Source organism: Muscardinus avellanarius (genome assembly GCF_963383645.1).
Source record: "Muscardinus avellanarius genome assembly, chromosome: 1".
NCBI lineage: Eukaryota > Metazoa > Chordata > Mammalia > Rodentia > Gliridae > Muscardinus > Muscardinus avellanarius.
The window spans coordinates 157,558,880-157,586,341 of NC_137786.1; the positions used below are offsets into that span (position 1 = coordinate 157,558,880).

General features: G+C 40.8%; 1 protein-coding gene across 1 annotated transcript in view; it reads left to right on the plus strand.

Moving 5' to 3' along the window:
- Window positions 1-15,012: 15,012 nt before the first annotated feature.
- SESN3 (sestrin 3) overlaps window positions 15,013-27,462 on the plus strand; it is a gene marked incomplete at both ends in the record, with an annotated part of 69,264 nt that continues 56,814 nt past the window's right edge. The window contains one exon of the mRNA XM_080700527.1: window positions 15,013-15,090. Within this exon, the coding sequence (XP_080556653.1) occupies window positions 15,013-15,090 (78 nt within the window). The remainder of the gene's footprint in view (window positions 15,091-27,462) is intronic.

The window sequence follows — 27,462 nt, forward strand, 5'->3', positions numbered from 1 at the left end:
ATCAAGAGAGATAATGTACTCTCATGAAGCTGACAGTCTAACAAAGAAAGTGATCTTTTCTTTCAGAAAAAAATATGATTGGGTTGTACAGGGCCAGAGGTAACCTGAAAGTATTTAGCCATAGGAATGCCACCAATGTCTCCATTACCACTTTTCAAGAACACTTGCCTTCCTTTTCTTTTCTTTTCTTTTCTTTCTTTCTTTTTTTTTTTTTTTTTTTTGTGGGCCTGGGGATTGAACCCAGGGGCATTTGACCTCCAAGCTACATTCCCTGCCCTATTTTTTTATTCTTTATTTTGAAACAGGGTCTCACTAAGTTGCAGAGGATCTCACTAAGTAGCTGAGGCTGTCCGCAAACCGCAATCCTCTGGTTTCAGCCCCCCAAATGCTGGCATTATAAGTATGTGCCACCACACCTGGCTTGCCTTCCCTTTCTTAAAAAGTAGCTGATTCAGGCTGGGCATGATGATGCATGCCTGTAATCCAGTACTTGGGAGGTTGAGACGAGAGGATTACAGTTTTGAGGCTGGTCTCAGGAATTTAGTGAGACTCTCAGCAATTTATTGAGACCCTGTCTCAAAAAAATAAATAAGTAAATAACAATAAAAAGTGCTGGTGGTGTAACTTGGAGATAGAATACCCCTTGGTTCAGTTCCAGTACCAAAAAAAAAAAAAAAAAAAAAAAGAAAAGAAAAGAAAAGAAAAAAGGTTGATTCAGTGTGAGCAGCATTAAACCCAGAATCAAAGTGTACTTAGGCAAAATCCCACTTATAACTTTCCCCAGGCAGGAGCAGTGAATTACAGGTAGCAAGCAGGCCATGTTCAAGTGGGTCTACTCCAGGCTCTTCACTGCAAAACTATTTTAAGCTCTTCTACATTGCTACCAGGATAATTTGGATGACTTTTGTGAAAAATTTGAACAATAGAGCAAAGGTGCTGGGGTCTAGCAGTTTTCTATAGTTAGAAGGTGGAAGGAAGATGATGTGGGAAGGAGCAGACTAGTGAAAGGAATAGGGACTGGAACACCACACACACACACACACACACACACACACACGCACGCACGCACACGCACACTGGAGGTAGATCAGGTGAAAGGCAAGAAGACATTAAAAGATACTGTATTCATATAGTATTGTTGAAACTGCTTATGGAAACCCCAAAGCAAGATGATGCAATCCAAGTAGCAAACATGTCACTGGGATATATACATGGGTTCTGAGGAATTCACTTGATCTTACTCCGGAAGAGAGTGAATAATGTTGCTGAAGCCCTGCATAACAACATCGAGAAGCCACTGCCCAGTGGGGAAAACACTACAAGTAAAAGGCAGAAATGATGCTGGTGAATTTGAGGAAGGAGAAATCATTCTAAATAAATTGCATCATTAACTTAAGAGAAAAAAATCATTTACTTCTGACCTAGTAATGCAGCGACCTTGTTCGTGTGCACTCATAACTCAAGGGATACAATACTTTTTTGGCAGATTAATTGCTTATCTCTTCTCCCAGTGAATGCTTTGATAAACAATAGTGTAAATATCCTGTAGTCTGGCTTCTTGGCTTTGTAAACAACCAGGAAACAAATAAGGTATTTGCCTGATGACCAAGACAGACTCACAAATAGGCTTCTATAAACAGAATAGGATCAGGAAAAGCGAAGACTGAATGAACTCATGGCAGCTGGTACAGGTTTTCTGTATCCTTACCCCTTCCACCATCCAGAGGACCCTCTCTCCCCGGCCCTATATTTATAAAAGCCAGATCCATTTACAATATGGTTAGCTTCTTGCTTGAATCATGAGAAATACGTTGGGTATATTATCTTTTTATTTTTGTTCATATGACACAAGGTAGTTGCTTCCTGTAGTATAAAACTGGAATGAATCATTAGCTATGTAGAGTAGGTAAAGTTCTTGAATTATTTCAAAACAAACTACCCATGAGTTCCAGCTCTTAAGTAGAAATAATAGTTCTTTCTAATTAGCTGGCAAACTTAAAGAATGATTCTTATCTTTACCCTAGAAAAACAAAGAATTTGTTGAAATCAATATACATAAAGGTATATATTCATATGTGGTGTACAAATACTCAGATCCAAACCCAAATTCTAGACATTATCTTTTTTCATCTAGAGAGAGATGAGAATTAGAGATACATTCTTGGAATTTTATTTATCCATGCCCTTAGCTTCTACATTATCAAACAGTACTCTGACACTGAATTTTTATCTTAGACTGTGATCAGATAGACTAGTGGAAGACAAAAAATACAATAGAAGACATTACAAATACAAGTGCAATGAAGATGTTTAATGATAAACCCTGAATGTGATCAAGAACTTAGTCTTTTTTACATCAGAACAAACTGTCTTGGTAAATGGTATCAGAGATCCCATGACATTAAAATTCATGTAAATTCCAGATGCTATTGAAAAAAATATATTATGATTATATGAAAATTATTCTAAATGATAATAAGTGCTAATACTTATTGAGTGGTCAAAATAGGAGGGATACTATTCTATATGCATGTAGTTTTTTCATTTAACTTATATTTTACACCTATATCTTTTAATTTAATCCTGACAGCAAACCCTGCAAAGTCAATATTAAAAAAATAAAGTTTGAAGAGGTTTTGAATGGTGACTAGGTTATGCAATATTGAGGTTTAAAAGTGACAAAAATTGAATTTCACCCTTATGGAAGTTCTAGGCAACTCATTTTAGGTCACAGATAAAGATACACTTGTATAATATGAGAATATTTCCGTCCACTTCCCTTCCTGGACACTATAGTTCCCCTATAGACTTGTGAATCTCTAGATGGTCATGTCTTCACAGAGAAATAGAAAATGTGAAATGAGTCATATATACACAGAACGAAAGCAACGATGAAAAAAATCAGTAGCATTACATCGTCAATAGCAGGGCCAGCACAATCAAGATCCTTCTAGTACTGCTCAGGGAGGCCTTTCTTTTCTTTTTTCTTTTTTTTTTTTTTCTCTTCTTCATTATACCTACAAAGATGACACCCATTGGCTAGATGAAGTGCCTCCTTTATTTTCCAGATTCTAAGAATTATTCAAATAGAGAGCAGGTTTAAGGGTATTGAGGCCAGAATAAGCCCAGTATAAACAAAGGGGAGAAAGAGGGAATGAGAGATTGAGAAAGTGGCTCGAGTAGAGGTGGGGCTATGACACGCAGGAATGGACACCAAGAAAATGCCAGACTAGTTGAGATCATCTCCTCTCTAGCTGGTGATTGGTTCTCCAGAAACACGTCAGCTAGCTGTTCAGGAACAGTACACATGTGGAAAATTGGGTCAAATGAAAACATTTATACATGTTTATATTTCCAAAACAAAATGATCTCCAAGTATTTACCTTTCTGTCCCGTAGAGATCTTGAACCTGCTCTCTCTACATTTTCCCTTTTTCTTGGCTATTTAATTCTAAGAAAACGTTGAAGAAATTTAACTTTGATTTTTGTTTGTTTTTACTTTAAAAAATATCTGGTTTATAAGCTCTTAATGCCTGAGGCATTAAGCCTGAATGAAGGATAATGAGTAGAAAAGGAGAAAGCCTTTACCTCCCCAAGTTTTCTTTCCAGGTCGTTTATAGCACAGACATACTAAATTCACTTTAACATTAAATCTGGAAAGATAAAGTAGTTTGGGTAATAAATTACTAAATACTGCTTTCAAACCAGAAACAAAACGAGGTTCTAAGAAGTTTGAGGTTTTGGCAGAGCATGCTCTTTTCATACAACCTAGACTGTAAGAACTTTTTATGTGCAAAAACTAACATGGGGCTTTCTGGCCCAGTGAGTTCTAGTTCTTTCTTTTGGAATGTCTTACTTTCACATCCATTTACTAATGAGAACTAAGAGTGATATTTCATATGTATAAATGTTTGATATGCAAAATAAAGAAGACTATTTCAGGCCATCTCTTTTGGTTGATAGAAACAGAGGTATATTTAAAGTTACCTGACAAAATTAGCAGTAGGAGGAGATTAGATTGGGTAAAGGGAATATTACAAGAACACATAGAGACTAGGAGTGAACACACCATAATTTAAGGTAATTCTAAATATCACTCTCATAATGTCTTTGCTTTCTTTCTGTTCATTGCCCCAGCCCTCCTTCCCCAACCAGCTTCTTAACTTTTTATTCTCTATGTGTTCTGTTCTTTCATAGTGTTAGTTCACATATGGTTCATGACATGCTCTTATAATCTGACTTTGCTGCCAACTGGCTCAGTATCTGAGTTTCCAAATGCCAAATTTCCAAGAAAAGAATCAGATTGGCTCAGATTATCATTTTAAACTACTCCATTCAGATGAATGGAAGGATTACAGAATGACTGTCTTTGAGTCTGTAGCTATCCCCTGGTCCACCCATCTCAGACAGGGGGCAACCACATACTGTAGAGCATCCTATAAAGCACAATCATGTGAAATGAGGCCTCCAGCAGGAAGACTTCTTTAGAGGAGGATATGGATGGCACAAGGTTGCTGTAAACATCTCAAGTTTACTGGCAGATTATGTAAAACAAGTGTATTCATCTTTCTTAGTGCAAGGAATCCAAGTTAATTGCAATAGACCTGGACTGCCTTGATATGTGAAAGCAACAACGGCACCTCTTGCCTTTACCATTTCCCTCAACTCAATCAACTTTATCTCTATTGTGTCCATCACTTTATGTTCATGACCGGCCACGCGCCTAGGAATCTTCTGACTATTGTCTCAAACATGTGGAATTTGGAGTCTCAATAGAAGTATTTTCCTTATCCAATGATAACCCAACTGCTTTATTTTAGAGTAAGATGCTAGTGGTAAATAAAATGTTAGAATAGGGACAATGAATGCTTCTTTGCTTCCTCCCATAGTATTTATTTCAACAGGTATCCAATTCACAGAGGTACCCAAGCTATATTTGGTGAATATGTGGAAGATCTAAGTAAACTGACCTGACAGTTTAGTAACCAAACACAGAGAACTCATTCAAAGAGTGTTTACAATAATAAATTAATGAATAATGCTAAGATGGAATTGCATAACATTGTGAATGTATATCACATCAAAAATATCTGGGTTCAAGTGCACACTTGTAATCCCAGTATTCGGGAGGCAGAGACCAGAGGATCATGGTTCACGAATAGCCTCAGCCACTTAGTGAGGCCCTTCGCAACTCAATGAGACCCTGTTTCAAAAAATAAAAAAGACTAAAAAAAAATTGGAAGGGGTGGGGGAGCTCGGAGGTAGAATGCCCCTGGTTTCCATCCACAGTACCACAAGAAATATAAATAAACAAATAAATAAATAAGACTATAAAATAGGTCTGGGGTGTAGCTTGGAGGTAGAATGCCTCTGGGTTCCATCCTCAGTACCAAAAAAAAAAAAAAAAAATCTGGGTTTAAACTACAGTTCTGTATTGTCATAACTGTGACTTTGTTCAAACTTCCATCCCCATGAATCCTATGAAGAATAGAAGTCATATAAATATGGGGATTTTATGAAATATTAGGCATGATTATGTAGGTTTTTGTATAATGATTAGCATATACTAAGTACTCAGTAGATATAGTGGTAGTTTCTATTACTATATCTATAATGATTATCATTACTATGGTTATTATGGGGATTAGAGAATACAGATTAGAGCTATGAGGATTATATCTTCAAGTATGGTACAGTCTTAAGATGATATAGATGTACATGTTTGAAGTGGTGCGCAAATATAAATTGCACCTACACAAATTTAACTCAGCCGAGTGGTGAATTAAAAGTAAAATGCTAAGTGTGAAATTAGAAAGTTAAGCAAAAATTTTCATCAGGAAAAGTAAGTTAAAAATCTGGTAATTTTTTTTAATAGAGATAGTGCTCTTAGGGGAAAAAAAAGTGAAGGATTTCACACCATATGCAAGTTTGTCTACTGCAGTGTACGAAGCCAGGATTCACAAGGGGTTTTGTAAATGGAACATGAACTATATTAAAAAGAAGAAGTGAAACACAAAGATGAGAGCTGCGGATGAAAATGACCCCCTTGATGGAATACCTGAGTCACTGCTGGAAACAGGGAGGAGGCAGCCCTCATTTGGGTTTATACTTCACTTCATCTGGGACGTGTAGAGGCTAGAGTTCCCTGCTGAATATTTTCTGCCCGTGTTTCCCCTACCATAACACTCGTTACATGTGGGCATTACTTGTTTAAAGTCCACTTTCTTGGCTATGTTTCACATTCTGACTCTCATGTTCATCACACTGTAACTTGCCAAGTACCTGGCACGTGGAGCACTACATAATTTATGCTGAGTGAACAAATGCATTAATGCAAGAGTGAGTTAAGCAATGAACATGGCATTAGGAGGTGATTGTGATTGCATCATATAATGTTCTGCATTGTTTGCCATTATTTATAGAAACTCATTCTACCTTCCTATTGACACTATAAATTGTATTAAATTCTGCTCCATCTCCAACACTACCACAGACATATGTGCTCAAAAGATCTTCTGAGCTCCTTGCTCTTTTATTTTCCTTTATTCTTCATTTTCTATACCAATATAGAGATTTTACTTCACTCTCACTGTTTAATTATAAATCCATATTTTGTTATTTCAATCACCAGGACTTACTACTTGGTAAGGGCTCAATTAATGAATGAATAAAGAAATATCTGGACAACATGTATGTCAATGCATACTCTTCCAAAACTGCAGCCTGCTAGAATCTCTCGAGCTGCTACTGTGATCACAAGGTTACAGTTCGTGTAGAAATGTATCCTCTCAAACCAATACTTCATCTTTTTTTCTTTAAAAAAATAATTTCTACTTAAGATTATATCTAGGGGCATTCTACCTCCAAGCTACACCCCCAGCCCTTTTAATTTTTTTATTTTTGAAACAAGGTCTCCCTAAGTTGATGAGGGTATCGCTAAATTGCTGAGGCTGGCCTTGAGCCTTCCATCCTCATGTCTTAGCCTCCCAAGTATTCAGACTACAGGCATATGCCATCATTCCCAGCTCAAAATTTTATCTTTGAAGGGCTGTCTTTGTTGTTACCATTTGTTATTACAAAGATTGTATTCTTGCTAACAAGGCCAATTTTACTGTTGCATCAATGAAGTGAATTATATTTATAATTTTAAGACAATATAAAGGCTTTTGTTGATAATATATATCCATTAAAATTGATTTCTAGTTAACAAATTCTGTTACATTCAACCATTTCACCCAGTGAGATTTTGAGTAACTTTTAGATTCCAAGTATGGAAATATTCAAATGATTAAGACTTGCTCCTGAAAATGTTCAAAGTCTGGATGTGCCGTAGCCACATTAAAAAATTTTGAAAGTTAAATCTAGATTACAACCTTCTAGGGGCCTCTCCAATCCCATCTGGGTCCTATGTGTTGGTTTCCTACAAATTTTTCACAAAAGAATACCACTATTTCTAAGACTTCTAAGTCAACAAATTGTACCTTCTATAGTCCTGTTAACTAGATCTTACTCCTAAAAGACCTTACTTCATGTGGATTTCTTTATTCTCCTCCTCCTCCTCCTCCTCCTCCTCCTCCTCCTTCTCCTCTTCCTCTTCTTCCTCTTCCTCCTCCTCCTCCTTCTCCTCTTCCTCTTCTTCCTCTTCCTCCTCCTCCTCCTCCTCCTCTTCTTCTTCCTCTTCCTCCTCCTCTTCCTCCTCCTCCTATTCTTCCTCCTCCTCCTCCTCCTCCTCCTCCTCCTCCTCTTCCTCCTCCTCCTCCTCCTCCTCCTCCTCCTCCTCCTCCTCCTCCTCCTCCTCCTCCTTCTTCTCTGGGCACTTCCCACTCCATTTCATCCTCCTACCCTCCTTCCCATCCTCAGCACCATGACTGGCTTTAATAAGTTTGTGTATATACATTATATCCATTGAGGTTTTTCCCTCCTTACGTCTTCCTCCCAACTCCCACCTCTCTCAGGCCCCTTCTTTCACTCCACTAACATTTCTCCTCCTTTGTCTGAAGCCCCTCCTATGTCCCAATTTCTCCCTAGCTTCTGCATATGAGGGGAAATATCTGACCCTTCACTTTCTGTGAGAGTAATGTCACTTAGCATAATATTCTCTAGTTCTATCCATCATCTTGCACATGATATGATTTTGTTCTTCTTTATGGCTGAGTAAATTCCATTGTGCATATATCTCCTAGCTTCATAATTCATTTATCTGTTGATGGACATCTCCACTGGTTCTATAGTTTGGTAATTGTAACTTGTGTAATTATAAACATAGAATGTACATGTATGCTGGGCATCTCTAGTCAGTAAAAAAAAAAAAATCACCTCTGAGCATAGGAATAGAAGGAACTTACTTGTTCAATATCATAAAGGCAATACACAATAGGCCCACAGCCAAATCACACTGAATGGAGAATTACCATTAAACTCAAGAATAAGACAAGGATGTCCACTATTACCACTCCTTTTCAAAATACTACTTGAGACTCTAGCCAGAGCAACAAGGTAAGAGAAGGAAATCAAAGGTGTAAAAATGATGGCATTTTCCTGGTGACTTTTCTATAAAATATTTCTGTCTCAAAAGAACATTGAGAATTGGGACAGAAAAACTGGAGTATCAAGGAAATGAAGCTTAACAGAAAAATTCCCATGGCAACAAAAACAAAAATCCCACACAACTTTAAGGAGTTTTGAGAATAAGCAGCTTTCCCTTTCTCTCATCTCCTTGAAGAAATTCTCTTCCTTCTCTTATAACCTGCTTACATTAGCCTCTCATGGATACATTAACACAAAACAAATTCAAGAATTATACAGCACAAAGAGCTCTTTACAGTTCTCTACTCAGATATGGATTAATCATGAATTTAATGAGGTTTAAACTTTTGGGTCCATAACTACCATCAATTCTTTCTATGGCCTTGAGAGGGTACCAGGCACTGTATTTGCATGGCCATTTTAAAATTAAATTTCAAAAGTCAGCAGTTTTACCACTGTTGGTAAAGACCACAATATCTTTGCATTCCAATTTCCTTCCTTCCAACTTTCTTCTCATTGGAGAAGCTATGGGTATCTTTGTTAATCTAGCTAAGAGGAGATTAAGGTAGGAATAGCTTTAGTTTGGGTATAATGAATTGTATTTATGTGGATCTGGATCCCAGTCATTTCACTGTGTGTATATTGTATTTTTATACATATAGGGCCAAGGAACCTGCCATTGTCATCATCATGATATTCCATGCGTCTGACCCCTTTCTTCAATCTTTGCTATAGCCAAGAGACAAAACATTTATTTTAAGTTCATGTTCTATGATAAAAAATTTAAGAGTGATGATGAACAGATGAGTAATTTAGATGCTAGAGGAAGCTTATAGAGGTAGCACATTCAAATCCCTCCAAGTTTAGGAAAAAAGATACAGATAAAATGGCAAAAATGAATTGCCAAGGGGACCATAGTAAAGTGGTGAGTGTTTGTCTAATTCGAATAGCAGGTACTAAGATCAGTAGATGGCTGCCATGTGGGAATAGAAGCACATTGTGACCAGGTCTGACACTCTTCTAAAGTCTAGATTTCTAAATATTTGAAAGTAATTCGTTAAAAAAAAACACTGCCAGCCAACATTGTACAGGCCAAACAAACAAACTTTGTATTTGTAGGCCTTTCATGTGTTATCTGTCTATTACAAGGGGGGTGTAAAGCAGAACACTCTTGGATGGCAGGGTAAATGGCTAACAGAAAAGCAGATTTCAATGAAATTTTTTTTTGAAAAATAGACTTTGGTAAGAATAATTTTCTTAGTGGAAGTAGATGACTGAGGGTTAAAAGGAGGAGAGTAAAGCTGGTAGTTTTTTGGGGGGAACTGCTGCTCTGATTTCATGTTTGGAGTCTTCTTAGTCTTGGGCCATGGGGGAAAAGATAGAAAGAATCTAATTAACATCTCTAAGGGAGCAATCAATTTACAGTTGTGTGAAGTGCAAATTCCTTTGTGCAAGAAATGAGGAATTACAGTGTTTGCAAATCTGTAAATAATACACTTTACTTGCAATTCAAATGCAGTAAGTATCTCCCAAAACAGCAAAACAGAATCTGAACTACCAAAATGTTAGAAAGTGACCTATATCCCAAGAAAAGACATGTTAAAATTCTTATGGTAATAGATTTCTCTATTGAGACCTGGTTTTTACATCATAGAATCAAAGTTTCTAGAGAAGTAAACAATTCCAAGTCCAAAAGTCCCAGCATATTATAATCTGGATACTTTCTTTTAAGAGAGCTAAATATAAAAATTTTCCCTCAATTCTCCCTACCCCCTGATTTGTAGCAAGAACTTTCATCTTATAAAGAAGACAGTACTCTAATTCATAAACATTAAAATGCTCAATGTCAGACAAGGAGTTGGTGATGGATACTGACAGAAACCTAATCTTCTGCTCCACAGTCATTGTTTTTATAACTCATCATCATCATCATCATCATCATCATCATCATCATCATCATCTTGGTACTGAGGACTGAATCTAGGTGCTACCTCTGAGCCACATCTCAGCCCTTTTTATTTTTATTTTGAAATAGGGTTTTGCTATATTGCTGAGACTAGCCTCAAACCTGTGATCCTCCTGTCTCAGCCTTCCAAGTACTGAGATTACAGGTGTATCCCATCACAACTGCTAAGTTTTTTTTTTTTTTTTTTTGGACTAGGGATTTAACCCAGGGGCATTCTACCTTCAAACTATACCTTCAGACCTTTTTTTAAAATTTTTTCCTTATAAACAGGGTTTTGCTAAGTGGCTGAGGGTCTCACTAAGTTGCTGAGTTTCGCTAAGTGGCTTTTCCTTAAGAGACCCTTAAGGGGCTGGCCTCGAACCTACATCTTCATCTCTCAGCCTGTCTGCATGTGCCACCATCCCCTGGCTTCTCCAAGATTTTCAAAGCACTCAGTTTTAGGCTGAACTAGAAACCAAGACTACAAACTCAGTGTAACTCCATCCCAGTCCTCCACCGGTTCAAATCCCAGTGAGAAAACAGTAAAGCCAATCATTTCAGAAGTGAGCACGATGGTAAAGGAAAAGCCTGAGGATGTGCCAGGGACACCTGGACAGGTCCTTGACTATCAGAAAAAAATTTTTTACAGGAAAAGAAAATCAATTACTAGCAATTGCTAGGCAGAAGGAGGGGGAAAGCATTAGAGGTAGAGGTAGGCGGAATACTAATGCCCTTATGCAGGAGAATGACAGATTAGATTTGTACTTTCAAATGGCTGCTCTCTCCTGTGCTCTTTTTCAAACCTTTCACAAAATATTTTTAGCAAGTTGCCCAAGAGCCTTAAAATATACTCCTACCTTTCTACTCAGAAAATCCATATGAAGGAACCAAAGATACTGTCAAAACTTTACATGAGGATGTTTACCTCAGAATTATTATAATCAAAAACAACTTCCATGTTCAACAATGGAGTAATGGTTAAGTAAAGTTATGGTACGTCCAAGCCCTGTAAAATCATCCACTCTTGTAAAAAAAAAAACACACATTTTGAAAGCATATTTCAAAATAAGCAAAACTGATCATGACGCAAACTTTAAAATGATATAAACTGTTTAATGAACTATCATTCTAATATTTAATAAAAAATAAAAAATTAGTTCTCAACATGGGTTGAATTTTCATTCTTATCCTCCTTTTCTACAGTTCCTTCTTGTTTTAGGCATACCAGATAATAAAAGGTGAGTTTCCCCTCCTCATTTTGTGTGAAATTAAAAAAATGACTTTTGTTTCTTTCCTTCTTAATCATCAATGTTATCCTGAATTGGGAAATCATCTAATTTCTAAGTAACATTCTTTTTATGGTATCCAGGCAGGGTCTCATTAAGTTGCTGAAGGCCTTGCTAAAATTGTTCAGGCTGACCTCAGGATTCTTTTCTCCCAAATACTGGGATTACAGAGGTATGCTACCATGCCTCTCGGGGCTAGGAAATGAAGAAAAGGCCAGGGGAAGAATGGAAGAGAAAGGAGGAGTCTAGAAACTGGTTTCTACCAAGAGAGAGCAGTCTGGTGGGAGATAGGGTATGAGGACCAAGGAAGGGTAGCTGCTGTTTATTGAAAATGAGCTGCTGGCATTGAGTAGTTTAGGGGTGAAATATACATACATACATACATACATATATACATACATATTTAAATATTAATTATTCCTTTAAATAAATAATCATATATGAAATATGAGAACTATTACAATTTAGTTAGTACATGATTAGCAGCCAAATAAATGGTACTATAGACAGAGATGCTATCAAAGTTTGGAGGAGTGCTGCTTTAGAGCCATCATGGATCTGAACATGTAGTCATTGAAGATGTTCAGCTCCTAAGACCTCCTTTTAGTGATCTTTGTTAAAGGGCATAATTGTGCAGGACTGGACCCTCTTGTTTATGGCTTCTTGAGGATTTAGTTATTCTAAAGCATGAAGAACTTCTTTGCAAAAGGTTTTTAGCCGTTAGGTGAAAAAAAGAATAGCAAAGATTATAAAAGGAACATGTTAGAAAACAATTTGAAGTTAAAATATCGTTTGAGAAAATTCAGTCTCTGCAACAAAATTCACTTCATCCTTCAATTTCTCCTTCCTTTTAAAATGTACTCACATAAAATCTGCTTTAAAAGAACCAGCCAGGAATATAGCCCAAGAAATTTACCACTAAATGGGGACACATATGTGTTTCAGTTCTTAGAAAAACTGCCGTGCTGACTTTTTGCCTAGATTTCTTGGTTCTCTGCATTGAAGGGCATGTGGTAATTTCTCCCTTCGCTGAATTTTCTGGCTTTTACAGTTTCTTATAACTGGATGTTAAGCATCTTCTGCACACCATTGCTATTCTGGGTTGTATGTGTCTGCAGAGCATCAAGCAACCTTTACTTATCACTAGCTAAATGGATCTGCACACTTACTCAACCACGTAAGTTAGGCCGTTTTGGGGTTTTCCAGTCTAATTTAATCTATTTAAACCTGACACCAGCAGATTTCCATTTCCTTTGTTCCCTATGTAGACTTGGTTTAACGTGTTAGTCTCTAAATCGGACAAAGTGGAGACAGCTGTTGAGAAATGAGGAGATTGGCAGTTTCAGCCGCACAATTTGGTCTAATAGCTTTGATATGCTAAACTTGCTAGCTCCTCCAAGGGTGCCTTCCTGATTTTGCATCACAACACAAACTGAATCCCTAAGGAAACCGGGATAGTTTTTGAAATTAAAAAGAAAAAGAAATGCAAACCAGTGGAACGGTTCTTTTAAATCATCTCCGCAGATCCATTCCGCGAACCGCAGCCCTTCCCTAGTACACTGGGGACCTTTAAAAGAGGAGACGCTGAGAATGCTGATCAGATTCTAAAAAGCGAAAACAGGTGATGTCATAATGCACACTCCGGTGTTATCACCGCCGAGGCCTGGTGGGGAGCTGTGGCTCCCGAGAGCTGGGCGCTCTGTGCCAGCAGGCCAGGCAACTTATCTCCAGGGCCCGGAGGACTCCGGTGAGCGCCGGGCACCAATCAGGTTCTCACTTCTGCGCCTGCCTTTGTTCTCACTGGGGAGCAGGTTTCGGGCGTTCAGCGTCCGCAAACCGCATCCTACCTGCACTCGCCGTCGCTGGCACCTTCGGCATACCTGGCTCCCCCACTCTCCTGTCCCCCTGCAGTCTGTCAGCCAGAGCTCCCCGCAGTTACAAGGGCCTTCTTGCCTCAGTACGCGGATGGTAAAACCCTGACTCACCATTTTTAGCTTTGGGAGAGGCAGGTCCAGCCCCATCGTTTTAAATGGCAATTTCTTTATTGGACCTAGGCAGGGCTCTGTGTTCTGCACGATTCTGACCATCTGCCTCAAAGAGGACTTTGGGCTAAGAAGACAAACCCTTTTTTAGCCTTTCCGTGCTGGGCAAATAAAGGAACTTTCATTGCTGAGAGGACTGCGAGAAGGTGCTGCAGATAAGAGGAAGAAACCACTAAACCACAGCTGTCGCGTCTTTCCCCACCCCCGCCAACTCGTTTGTGTAAATGTGCTTCAAACATCTAGCTACCCATCCCACTCTCAAGCCCCAAGTAACCGGTCTTTTGCACCAGAAGGTTCACAATAAATGACGCATAAAGTTCTTTGAGATCTCTGCATGCAAAGTGCAGTCTTCTTACAGCTAAGCTTAGATTTGGGCTGAGAGAAATCCGAACCACTGTCCCACCGAAGGATCGTTTTAATCCCCCCCCCCTTTTCTTAAGAGATCAGGAAATGTTTAGTTCAGTCTTAGACCCTCTAGCGAGCCCTAGCTTCCAGCTATTTATCTCACTTCATTTCAAAAGGGACCTAGGAGAGGGGGCGGGGCCTAACTTGGGGGCAGGACGGGGCTGCCAACATTATTTGCATAGAGCACGCCCTCTTTCTCTCATTGGTGGAACCGCGCACTCGGTGTTCCCGCCCACACACTACCTAACTAACCCGCCATCTCCCTTCAGTTCGGAGCCTCAGAGATAAACTTAACTTGCCCGGAGATTCAAGGCGTTCTGGGCCCCTGCGATTGGCCGGTGCGGCGCCCAGCCGGGCTCTGGAAGCTGACTGGCTGCGGGCGAGCGCCCGGGGGGCGTGGCCAGAGCGGCCCGATTGGCGGCGGGGCGGTCCCCAGCGTGGAGGTGGTGAGGCGGCGGGGGCGGGGCGGCGCTGAGGCGCTGCGGCGGCGGCGGCGGCGGCGGCGGCGGCGGCAGTGGTGGCGGCTGCTCGTCCTAGCCTGGCGGGGGCGGGGGTCCGGAGGATGGGGGCGGGAGGAACAACGGGCCGGTGAGGCGAGGAGCAGCCGCCGCCGTCTCCGCCGTCGCTCGGGCAGCCGCCGCGGTGGTCGCGTCGGGCAGCGCCGCGGTCCCCACCGCCGCCTGGCATCGCGACATCCCGCCCGCGGGGCCGAGGCCGAAGCCGGCGGGCGGCGCGGGGAGGTCCGGCCCTGACAGCCCGGCGCGACCGGCCGCCCGCCCGCGCCCCGCCGCGCCGAGCCCGCAGCCACCATGAACCGGGGCGGCAGCGGCCCGGCGGCCGCCGCCAACTACCTGCTCTGTACCAACTGCCGGAAAGTGCTGCGGAAGGTACGGGCTCGGCCGAGCGCGCCGCCCGGAGCCCGCGGAGCCGGCGGCGGGGCGGCGCGGGACGCCCTCGGCCCGGGTGCACTTGGGGACCCGGGCTCTGCTTTCCGGCTCGCCTTCCTGCCTTGCTATCCCCGTTTTGCTTCTCGGTGGGAAGGAGGGAGGGAGCCGTGGGATCCTCCTCCCGGTGCAGTTGGAGCCAGGGATGGAGGTCGCGATGGAATCAGAGCAGCCCGGGCTGGCTGGGGGGACCCGGCTCCCTTTATGCTGTGGCTGACTCTTGTGGGTGCTGTTTTTGAGTACTCGGTTGCCTCTGTCTTGGGCGCCAGCCCAACTCCCCCTTTTGATGGCTGTCCTGTGTCTATAGTTCAGTCAGGGGAAGAACTATTAAGGCATCTTGAACTTTCTGCCCATGGGAAATGCTATTCGACCTTACAGTCCCTCCGGCTGGGGAGGGGTGGGGGGAGGAGGACATTGGAGTGGACGTGGGCTCTCCCTCCTTAGCACCAGCCGCACACCACCCGGTGTTGGTCCACAAAAAGAGACGCACCATCGGTTCATTGCTCCCCATAAAGACTGATAGAAAGTTTACTTCAGTATTGTTTAGCTTACTTGGCTTAATCGCTCCGTGGGGATAGGGGGAGGGAGGAAAAGGGTGGAAAACGGTCTCTTTGGACCCAGAAGAGTTTAAAGTCAATTGAACAACCTCCCTGAGTAATATTATAATCGGTTTTTTCTTCTTTAAACTCTATTTTTACATTGCTGTGAGTGGAAACATTTGTTGAGGTGCTTCTGTTTGCCCAGTACCAATGAATTAAAATTGCTGAGCTGTGCAAATGCATAGTACTGAAAGCTAAAACGAATAGGGTACCTTTTTCTCCCCAATTTCTCTATCTACAGTCACTTTAGGATTGCTATTTATATATTAAAGAAAGAAAGAAAGAAAGAAAGAAAGAAAGCACATAAGTAAGCAAGCTCAAATATTTGCGCTCTTTGTCCAAAAACTGTTTTTCTTCCTCTGTGGGTCAGGCCAAGTGCCAATCAAAGTTGTTTTTCAAGCCTCTTTTCCCTGCAGTAGGGCTGCTGCTTTTTTTTTTTTTTTTCTATTTTATTTGAGAGCATGAGGAAAGCAAAGGGATTGCAGATTTCAGTTAATCAGACAATTAAATATGCCTTAAATTGTGTTTATCGGATATGCTTCTCTTGAAACAGATTTTTTTATTAAACATGCATGTTGAGTATGTGGAGTTATTTTTTCCCATAAACTCTGGGATCAAATTACAGTTGATACTTGCTCAGCTCATTGTAGGGCAGCTTGTGAGAAATGTAATGGATCAGAAGTACAGATCAGGTTAGTTGAATGTTAACTCTTTCACTGCAGAGCCGGATGTCATCTGAGTTGAGCTTTAAAAAATATCATTTCCTAGCTGCAAAAGTGAAGAGTTATGTCTTTGTTAGAAAAAGTATTCTTGAGACATATTTGGTTAAATTAAAGCTTAGTTACGTTTTAATTGAATAAGGGAAAATGTGCTATTATTTGATAATTTTTAAAAATGTCTGTGGCAATTTGTTAGTCTCATAAAAGATTTGGAGGTGATACTAGGCTTCAAACTGTTTTTTCTTTTGAGATACCCGTGGCCAGGAACCATGACACTGCTATCATTTAAGACATCTTAGTATCTTTCTTAGTTTTAAAGAAACTAATATTTCTTGTTTGCCTAGAAAGAACATCCTCACTTCTAGCTATTATTAAAGAAGTATTAGAAAATGGGTGTTCATTTTTTCACATTTTATAATTGCTGTGCACATCTCGGCCAGTATTCCAGTTTTTAGTAACTACAAGGTATTTAATGTTGATTCATGTAGTAGCATGAAATACATTTACATGGAAATAGAATTGTTTGTGCCAGTTATGACATGACTTGGCAACATTTGTAGCTTTTTAAGGTTGTCATTCTTAAGTGTTTTTAAAAGAAGTCAGTATTTAGCAATTTGAAGCCTTCATCATTCTAAAAAGCAGCATGTGTTTATTTCTGATAAAGACTCTTTCTTCCTTTCTTTCCTTCTTTCTTTCTCTCTTTCTTTCTTTCTTCCTTTCTTTTGTGGTACTGGAGATGGAACCCAGGGGGCTACACTCCCAGACCTATTTTATATTTTATTTGGAAACAGGTTCTCTTAAGCCAGCTAAGGCTGGCTTCTAACCTGTGAGATTCTCCTGTCTCAGCCTCCCAAGCACAGGGATTACATGTGTGTGTCACCACACCTAGCTGACATTTTTCTTTTTGATAGAATATAACTAAGTAAAATTTATAACTCTTAAAATAAGAGTTTTTAATTTATTGTATATTTTCATTAATATACAGTAGTACCAAATGAATCATAGCACTTTGAATTTTACTTCAGTGTAGTTCATAATGGGAGAATGAAAATCATGCACATCCAGTGTAAATTACTTTTTTCTGTTATAGCCCTCATTGATGAGAGGGAAGGGCCACCTTTATATGTGGCAGAAGCCCTTTTTTCTCTATAAGTGGCTTAATTTGTGGCAATGTATTGGATTTGAGGAAAACTTCAAAAGGAACTGAATTAACCTCCAAATAAAATAATTTGGTTTATCCCAATATTTGAATATTAAATTGTATATTAGATGAGAATAGTATTTATTCTTAGAGGTGCCTTTACATATTGGGTCAGCATCTTCCAAAATAGAGTTCTTAAACTATTAAATGTATTTAATTTGTAACTTAGGTCAGTAAAAAGAATGAAGAGGTAAAGTCCATACAGGAACAAGTGAACAAACAAAACTATTATCACCAAATTTATAATTCCTAACCAAGTCTAACTTGCTGATTGCCATTTGGTTTAATAAAGACTGCAATAAAAGAAAACATTTCTATTTACTTTATAAAGTTAACAGGTTTTGAAATGTCATTTACTTGAAGAAATTCCAATGACAGCTAGATGAATCTGCTCCTTTAATTTCAAAAATGGAATGCCAAACTGCATTAAGGAAGATAGGTAATTATCAGTGTACTTATATCCCAGTAAAGAAGAGATGGCTTATTACAATATATTTTGAGTACTATTTAAGTGAATAGAACTTTGCACTGTAAGTCAGAAGTATTGTTGATATGTGAAGGTAGTTCTAATGATATGTCTTTGTGTGGTTATTGTACTTTTTAAGTTCCTTATAATATTTATTTGGACAACTTTTTGATGTTTTTAAAATAGTGCCAAATTAAAATGGGAAATATTAGATTGATCTTTTTGAGCCTTATTTATGTAGTCAAATTGTCAGATATCAGAAATTTTATATATTTCAACCAATAGGATGAGTTGGCATATACTATGGACTTAGTATCTATAGACTGCCTTGGTTACTCATGTTTCTTGTTTTATGTAATTTTATTGTTAAAGGCAGTTATTGATTTTTATCTTCAGTGACCTACGAGGAGATCAAGTAATGAATTTATGACAGCAAATTTTATTCAGTGGTTTTCAAACTGCTTTTTGTGGAGCCCTAAGATGCTTCATGGTAAAAAGACTTAAATTGGATTAATTTTTATGTTTTACATATTATTATTGTTATTATTATTATCATTATTATTATACTGGAAATTGAACTCAGGGGCATTCTACCTCTAAGCTACATTCCTAGTCCTGTTTTATTTTTTGTTTTGATAAAGGGTCTTGCTAAATTGCTGGGACTGGCCTAGAACCTGAGCCTGTGATCTTCATGTCTCAGCCTCCCAAGTACTGGGATTAGAGTTATGCATCACCACATCCAGTTGTTTAAAATTATTTTTAAATTTTAATATAAAAATGTAACTACTGCCCAGAACTTGAGAAACTGAGACAAGAGGATCACTGGTTCGAGGCCAGCCTCAGCAATTTAGAGAGACCTTGTTTCAAAATAAAAAATGAAGTAGGACTAGGGATATAGCTCAGAGGAAGAAAGCTCCTGAGTTCAGTTCCCAGTACTAGAAACACACACACACACACACACACACACACACACACACACACAGCTGCCAAATCATATACACACATTGGAGACTACCAGAGTTCTTTTGTTACAAGATTATTCTTATGTAGGCCTTACATTTCAACTCCTTCTGCTATCTTTGTACATTACATACACATATACATACACATACTTATATAATGTAAATATATATGTGTGTATATGTATATATACATATATACATATGATGTGTATATATATGCACACACACACACACACACACACACACACACATATATATATATATATATATATATATATATATATATATATGATTTCTGCATACAACTACTATATACATTTGTGTGGGAGTCACTGGGAACTGAACCCAGTGACCCTTCCAAATACCTCTATATTCCTCCCTAGCCCTTTTTATTTTGTTTTTTTGTTTGTTTGTTTTTTGACAGAGCTAAAGCCTGAATTTATTTTCCTGAATCTTCTTTTGGGTTCTGTATGGGAGAGAGACATGAGACTCCCTCCCCGTCATTTCATTTTCCTCTTAATTAGCCTATGCTTTCATTTGATAGCAAGGCTGTGGAGTATGAAAACCCCATGACTAAATGGTGATGTTTCAGAAGGGCAGAGAGAGTTGTATAATCATTTTAGGACTTGATTCTGTCCTCTGTAAATACTACATACACTGTAGGACTGTTGGTAGAATAAATAAAAAGACCCAAGTTCCTAACAATGTTTTGTAACATCCAGCGTTATCCAATCTCAGCCTGCCTCTCTCAGACCTATCCTGGGATTACGGTTTGCCCTTCCTCACCTTGCTCAGACTTGCTGGTCTTCTTGCTTTTGCTGCAGATGCCCGGCTGGCTACATAGGGCTGTCCTGCTCTACCTCTACCTCCAGAGGGTCCTCCAGCTTCCTCCTCCACTGGGCTCCATCCTCTGTTCAGAGGCTCTGTCCTCAGACACCTGTCTCTGATTCCTGGTCTAGGAGAACTCTCCTTCTCTTCCTTGTCTGTCTATCCAGGTCACCTGCTGTGTTTTATTTATACTTCTTACTATCTAAAACTATTTTAATTATTTTTATTCCTTATGAGTCATTTGAAGGTAAACTCTCTGAGGTTAGGGACTTGGTCTGTCTAGTTTCCTTGTCTCCTTAGTCCCTGCAGTGATGCCTGGCACACTAGTATTTCTTATCGTGAATATAAATGTGCCTGCTACTAACCATTCCACAAAGAATGGATAGGCTTTTTAATATAGGTACTGTGGAGAATTCTACCTCTGAGCTACTATTTTTTTAATTTTTTTTATTAATTTATTTTTTAAATTGGTGCATTGTAGTCATATATCAATCACATTGGAGTACAAGACTTGAGAGGATATACAAGCACACATCATCCAATTAGCCCTCCTCCAGCCCCCATCCCATTCCCTCCCCCTCCCACCATCACAAGCTTCTTTGGTGATTTACTTTGATACATTTGTTTATGTACCTCCTGCGTTTTAAAGAGGCTCCGTCCTCCAGTATTACATACCCTCTGATTGGTCACATTAGTTGCTTCACTATAGGGCCCTTTCTATAGCTCAACCTCTTCCTGTTGCCCTTTTCCTCCTAGTTATTGCTGATTAAGAGAAGCGTCTGATTTATATTTTCTGCGATATTTCTCTGTGCATGCTGCATTGCAAGTACCGATCCCACTCTTGATGGTCCCAGTAGTAGTCTGGCTACTCAGTGGACTGATCCAGAACTCGCTGGCTCAAGCAGCGGCCTTGCCTCATGGGAGGCCCTAGTTCTGGTCTCGCTGGCCCCTGCACCGGTCTAACCCCTAAGCTGGCTTTGGTCCCGGCCTTGGAGGCCGCAGGAGTGAACTTTCCTCACGCCAGGCTCTGATGCTGGCCATTGGCCCCTGCACTGGTCTAACCCCTTAGCAGGATTCCAATCCTGGCCTCGGAGGCCCCAGCACCGGCCTAGCCTCACGGCAGGCTCCAATGCCGACCTCGTTGGCCCCAGCACCGGCCTAACCCCTCGGCAGGTTCCGTTCCCGGGTTAGGAGGCCCCAGCACTGGCCATGTCTCACGGCAGGCTCCGATGCTGGCCTCGCCTCACGGCAGGCTCCGATGCTGGCCTTGCTGGCCCCAGCACCGGTCTAGCCCTTCGGCAGGTTGTTATCCTGGCCTCGGAGGCCCCAGTACCGGCCTTGCCCCACGGCAGGCTCCGATGCCGGCCTCGCTGGCCCCAGCACCGGCCTAACCCCTTGACAGGCTCTTATCCCGGCCTTGGATGTCCCAGTACCGGCCTTGCCTCACGGCAGGCTCCAATGCCGGCCTCACTGGCCCCAGCACCGGCCTAACCCCTCGGCAGGCTCTTATCCTGACCTCGGAGGCCCCAGTACCGGCCTTGCCTCACGGCAGGCTCCAATGCCAGCCTTGCTGGCCCCAGCATCGGCCTCACCCCTCGGCAGGCTCCAATCCCGGGCTCGGAGGCCCCAGTACTGGCCTTGCCTCATGGCAGGCTCCGGTGCCGGCCTCGCTGGCCCCAGCACTGGCCTAACCCCTCGGCCGGCTCCGATACTGGCCTCGGAGGTCACAGCACCGGCCATGCCTCACGGCAGGCTGCGATGCCGGCCTCACTGGCTCCAGCACCGGCCTAACCCCTCAGCAGGCTCTTATCCTGGCCTAGGAGGCCCCAGTATTGGCCTTACTTCACGGCAGGCTCCGATGCCGGCCTCATTGGCCCCAGCACCTTCCTAACCCCTCAGCAGGCTCTTATCCTGGCCTCGGAGGCCCCAGTACCGGCCTTGCCTCAAGGCAGGCTCCGATGCTGGCCTCACTGGCCCCAGCACCGGCCTAACCCCTCGGCAGGCTCTGATCCCGGCCTCGGAGGCCCCAGCACTGGTCATGCCTCAAGGCAGGCTCCGATGCCGGCCTCGCTGGCCCCAGCACTGGCCTAACCCCTCGGCAGGCTCTTAGAGGCCCCAGTACCGGCCTTGCCTCAAGGCAGGCTCCGATGCCAGCCTCACTGGCCCCAGCACCAGCCTAACCCCTCGGCAGGCTCCGATCCCGGCCTCAGAGGCCCCAGTACCGGCCTTGCCTCAAGGCAGGCTCCGATGCCGGCCTCGCTGGCCCCAGCACCGGCCTAACCCCTCGGCAGGCTCCGATCCCGGCCTTGGAGGCCCCAGCACTGGTCATGCCTCAAGGCAGGCTCCGATGCCGGCCTCGCTGGCCCCAGCACCGGCCTAACCCCTCAGCAGGCTCTTATCCTGGCCTCGGAGGCCATAGCACAAGCCTTGCCTCACGGCAGGCTCCAATGCCAGCCTCGCTGGCCCCAGCATCGGTCTAACCCCTCTGCAGGTTCCAATCCCAGCCACAGAGGCTTCAGTAGTGGCCTTGCCTCACAGTAAGCTCCGATGTCGGCCACTGGCCCCGGCGCCCGCCTAACCCCTCAGCAGGTTCCGATCACTGTCTCTGTGGTTATTATTTCAAAGGTTCCAGGTGTAATGTATCAGATCTCTGCCTCCCCTGAGTATTGGCCACTGGCATTGCCACTGCCTCCACCATTTCAAATCCTTCCCAGGCTCTTTTTCCACTCTGAATGTTGTCCAGTGTTCCTAAGCATGCGTGAAGGTAGCATTCGACATTTGGTGTAATTTCTCCAAAAAAATAAAGTTGGTAAGATCCGGTTTCTGCTTCTCCTGAATACAAGTCTCCACCACCATCGCGGAGAACTCTTTCAACACCGCATTTCTCCTTGGTCTCCGCTAAACTCTCTCCTTATATGTGATGTCTGAGATTCTTAACAATATAGAGAAATAGCAGTCCTCTTTCACGGCAAATTTTTCCATAAGTTCCAGTGCATTTAGATAAGTTTTGTCTGCATCTCCAGTGTCCTGGCATCCATAACGGCTTTCTTACCTCCTCTCCGATATTTTTCTTTATCTTTTTCTGTTCTGGGCCCGGTTTCTCCAGGGGTCTGGCGTGCTACTCGCAGTTCGGCCCGGGGCCCAGAGTCCCGCGACCCGGGCCCCAGCTGGCGTGCCCCGCGCACGACCCCCGCCCAGAACCCAGCATCTTACTGGGCCTGGTTTCTCCAGGGGTCTGGCGTGCTATACGCAGTTCAGCCGGGGCCCAGAGTCCCGCGACCCGGGCCCCAGCTGGCGTGCCCTACGCGCGACCCCTGCCCAGAACCCAGCTTCTTACTGGGCCCGGTTTCTCCAGGGGTCTGGCGTGCTACTCGCAGTTCGGCCTGGGGCCCAGAGTCCCATGACCCAGGCCCCATCTGGCGTGCCCTACGCGCGACCCCCGCCCAGAACCCAGCGTCTTACTGGGCCCGGTTTCTAGCCCTTTTTATTTTGAAATGGAGTCTCACTAAGTTGCTGAAGGTCTTGCTAAGTTGCTGAAGCTGGCTTTGAACCTGTGGTCCTCCTGTTCAGCTTCCCAAGTACTGAGGTTACAAGAATGCACTTAACATGTTGGTTTGTTAATATATTTTACTTGTTACTATGTCATCTATGAAAAATATTGTCATTGATTATAAAGTCACTGCCCTTTTTAAAGAAATTTCTTCCTTTATATATTTATTCATGTTAAATTTTTATTCTGTTCACTTTTTCATAAAACTTAGATTTAAAAAATTTTTTAATTTTATTTTTATATTGGTGCACTGTATTTTCACATTGTAATGTGGATCATGTTGACAATGGCATATATTCACACAGTTCAGTGCCTACCCCCTTCCCCATTTCCCTCCCTCTGGATACTGAGTGTCCAGGCTAACAATGTTATATTCACATGTATACATAGTCGCATATAGCATTTCCACTAATGAATATCAGCCTTCTTCCTCCCCTACCCTTCCTTTTTGGCTTTGCTGAGGTTTCTCCTCTATTATCTGGAATCCCTCTGGTATCCCAAATACTCTCTAGAATTATGTCATTCATAAGAAGATGGAAGGACCTGGAGAACATTATGTTAAGTGAGATTAGCCAAGCACAGAAAGAGAGGGGACATATATTTTTTATAATACATTTTTATTTTTGAGAACACAAACTTATTGTTATTGGCAATTGTTACTTTATAAATGAAATACTTAATAAATTGTGGTTTTGTATATTTATGTTTCAAAATTCAAGTTCAAAATAAGAATTTGTAAAAGGGATTTTCTTCCTTTAGCTCACTACCACCAAATAATAAAAAGCATATTTTTTTTGTGTGTGGTACTGGGGATGGAACCCAGGGGCATTCTTCTGAGCTACACCCCTAACCTTACTTTTTATTTTTTATTTTGAAACAGGGTCTCACTGAGTTGCAGAGGGCCTCACTTAAGTAGTAGCTGAGGCTGTCCACAAACCACAGTTCTCCTGTCTCAGCTTCCCAAATTCTGGGATTACAAGTGTGCATAACTTTTAATGTGATACTGGAAGCCAGAAGATGTGCTTACCATTAAGATTTTACCATGGGTCTTTTCATTTGGCGCAAGTTAGTTAACTTCCTTAAAGCATCCTTTTTTATTTCTGAAAAATGTAGATAATTTCTACCTGCATTAAAGACGAATAACATGTGTTAAGTACTTTGTAAACCATGAAGTACCACTAACTAAATATAAGGAAGAAAAGGACACACCTATATATTTTCCTTTTTTTCAGAATATTTTATTTCTTTGTGTGCTAGGAAAATATAGTTCAATACATACTGAATAATTTGGTTAGTATTCACTTTTCTGTTCTGTTTGTTGCCTATAAAAAAGAGATAAAGATTATGATTTGAGTAAGAATGATGTTTTTACATGGTTTTTATTTCTATATTTTCTCCCTCCCATCCTAAATTAAATGCTAATTTAATGGCATTGCATTTGGATTTTCAAATAATTAAATTGCTTCTGACACTTAAGCAGATAGGAGAAATTAGCATTTGATTTGAAAAGATTAAGAGTTAAGGATGTTTGTGCTTAATAAAAGTGGGGGTAAATCTAGGATAAAGTAAAGAATTTTAATTAGTTTAGGAGAAGAGCTAGAGAAGTAAAAGTCTCTTAATATTCTTTCCCATCCCTATCTTTTTCATTTTCTCCTTTGAAAGAAAATGGGTTATGTAATAAGTTTGGATTTACCTTCATAATTTTACACATTATCTCTCTCATATAACTAGGAAGCCCATTTAGGTCTTCATATTACCTCTGTGATAAACTATTTGATTTGTCTTTTTCATTATTGAGGCTGTTAGGGAACATTTCTACTCCAAAGTTCAGCATCTATGGAATATCCATATATACCTAAAATTTTCCAGGTAATAATGATTAGCAGTATGAAAACTGGCCACTCTTTGAAAAATTATTGCAGATCAACTAGAGGAGGAGAGTAGAACAAGCTGGCTACTTTTATTATCCAACAGTTGTTTGACCAATTCTTTAATAAGAAAATTAGTTCTCTAAGTATTGTGCTGATATCCTTGTGGGTGTCCATGGTTCTTTCACAGGTCCTAGGAAATTAAAACTCTGCCCATAATGATACTAATACTTTGCCTTTTTTCTGTGTACAAAGCAATTGGGGGTATAACTGTACTCAACCCTTAATATAAACCAAGGTGGTAGCACCAGTGATCAAATTTTTTCACCACACATTCAACTGGGGTGGAAATGCCATTTTCACTTTAAGAATACCCTTGAAGTAGTAACAAAAATTTAAATTTGCTAAATCCTGGCCTTTAAGTATATATCTTTTTACTGGTGTGATTAAATAAGAAGTATATTAAGTGTTTCTATTGTGTAGCAAACTTGATTTTGGGAGGGGGGCAAACTTGTGAAGTTGTTTTAGTTGCAAGCTGAATTAGCGACTTTTTTCATGTAACCCCATTTTTACTGGAAAGAACACCTGTCAGACCAAGTTTGGTCATTCAAATGTGGATATTTAATGTTTTTTAAAGAATGAGTAATGTGGCCAGAAAATTCCAGAAAAATAACTTATTTATTGCCAATGATAAAATTCAACTTAAAAAAAACAGAATTTTGGGAAAAAATTATCTGCTTACATTCTTCCCTGGAGACCAAAGGTGATATTAATGATATTGTAATAACAAAAAGTATCAATATTTGGAAGATCCACATAGCTCATTGAAACAACATTTTCTAAAGGACAACTGTAGAAAGATCATTACTCAGGGCCTTTTGTTTTCAGCAAAGAACCAACCAGTTAGAACACAATAAACATCATCTAGTACATAGCCATTTTTGTCACTGGCCAAAAATATTGTCAATTGTTTTCCTTGAATTTTCAGAATTACATTACTAAGTTTTGAGATGTTTATCAAATTCCCACATGGGTTAAAGATCCATTCAAAATGCAAGATGGAAAACAGATTTTAATATAAAATTCTAAATTCACAGATGTGGATTTAGTGTACATTGCAGGAAACTTTTTTTTTTTTTTTTTTTTTTTTTGTGGGTCTGGGGATGGAACCCAGGGGCATTTGACTTCTGAGCTACAACTCCTGCCCTGCTTTTTATTCTTTATTTTGAAACAGGGTCTTACTAAGTTGCGGAGGGCCTCACTAAGAAGCTGAGGCTGTCCGTGAACCGCAATCCTCTGGTCTCAGCCTCCCAGATGCTGGGTTTACAAGCGTGTGCCACCACATCTGGCTATGCAGCAAACCTTTTAAAAGGTGTATTTATCAAGTTTTGGTGTGCCATCAAAGAATAATCATAACTATCTTTTTTCAGTACATATCTATGTCAGGCCAGATTTTACCCTCATGCTTCAATCAAAACATATCACAGCAGATGAATGCAGAAAATCCAGCTGTCTTGTAATAATCAGACATTAAAAAGATTTGCAAAAATGTAAGCAACATTACTATTTTGTTTTGGAAAATAAAGTTATTTTCATAAAAATACATAATTTATGTTAATACATAATGGATTTTATTATAAATGTGTCAAACATTTAAACTTTTCTTAGCTTTAATTTCTAATATAATAAATATTGGCAGTTATAACCCATGTATAAACAAAACCTCTTTGGGGTCCTCAGTAATTTGGGGGAATGTGAAGGGATTCCAAGACCAAAACACTTGTGAGCTACTAAACCAGAGTCACTGACAGAGTATGATACATGTGAATGTAATTCTGTGGAGAAAATACAAAGGAAAAAAAAGCATAGTATTGATAGAAAATGTAGATAAAGCCAATCCAGTCTCTACTGTAAGTATGGATTATTTGTAGACACTGCCTAGCACATTTCAGTAATATTCTAGAAGCTTTTCTATTACCACAGTAAGATTTTGGCTAAGTAGAAATAATCTTTCTTGAATTTTCATGCACATCCTCTACTTGAAAGAAATGAAAGTGGGAGGGAGGACAGAAAGCTTTTAGATATGGACTCTTTTCTCTTGTACGGTGCAGTAACTGAATAA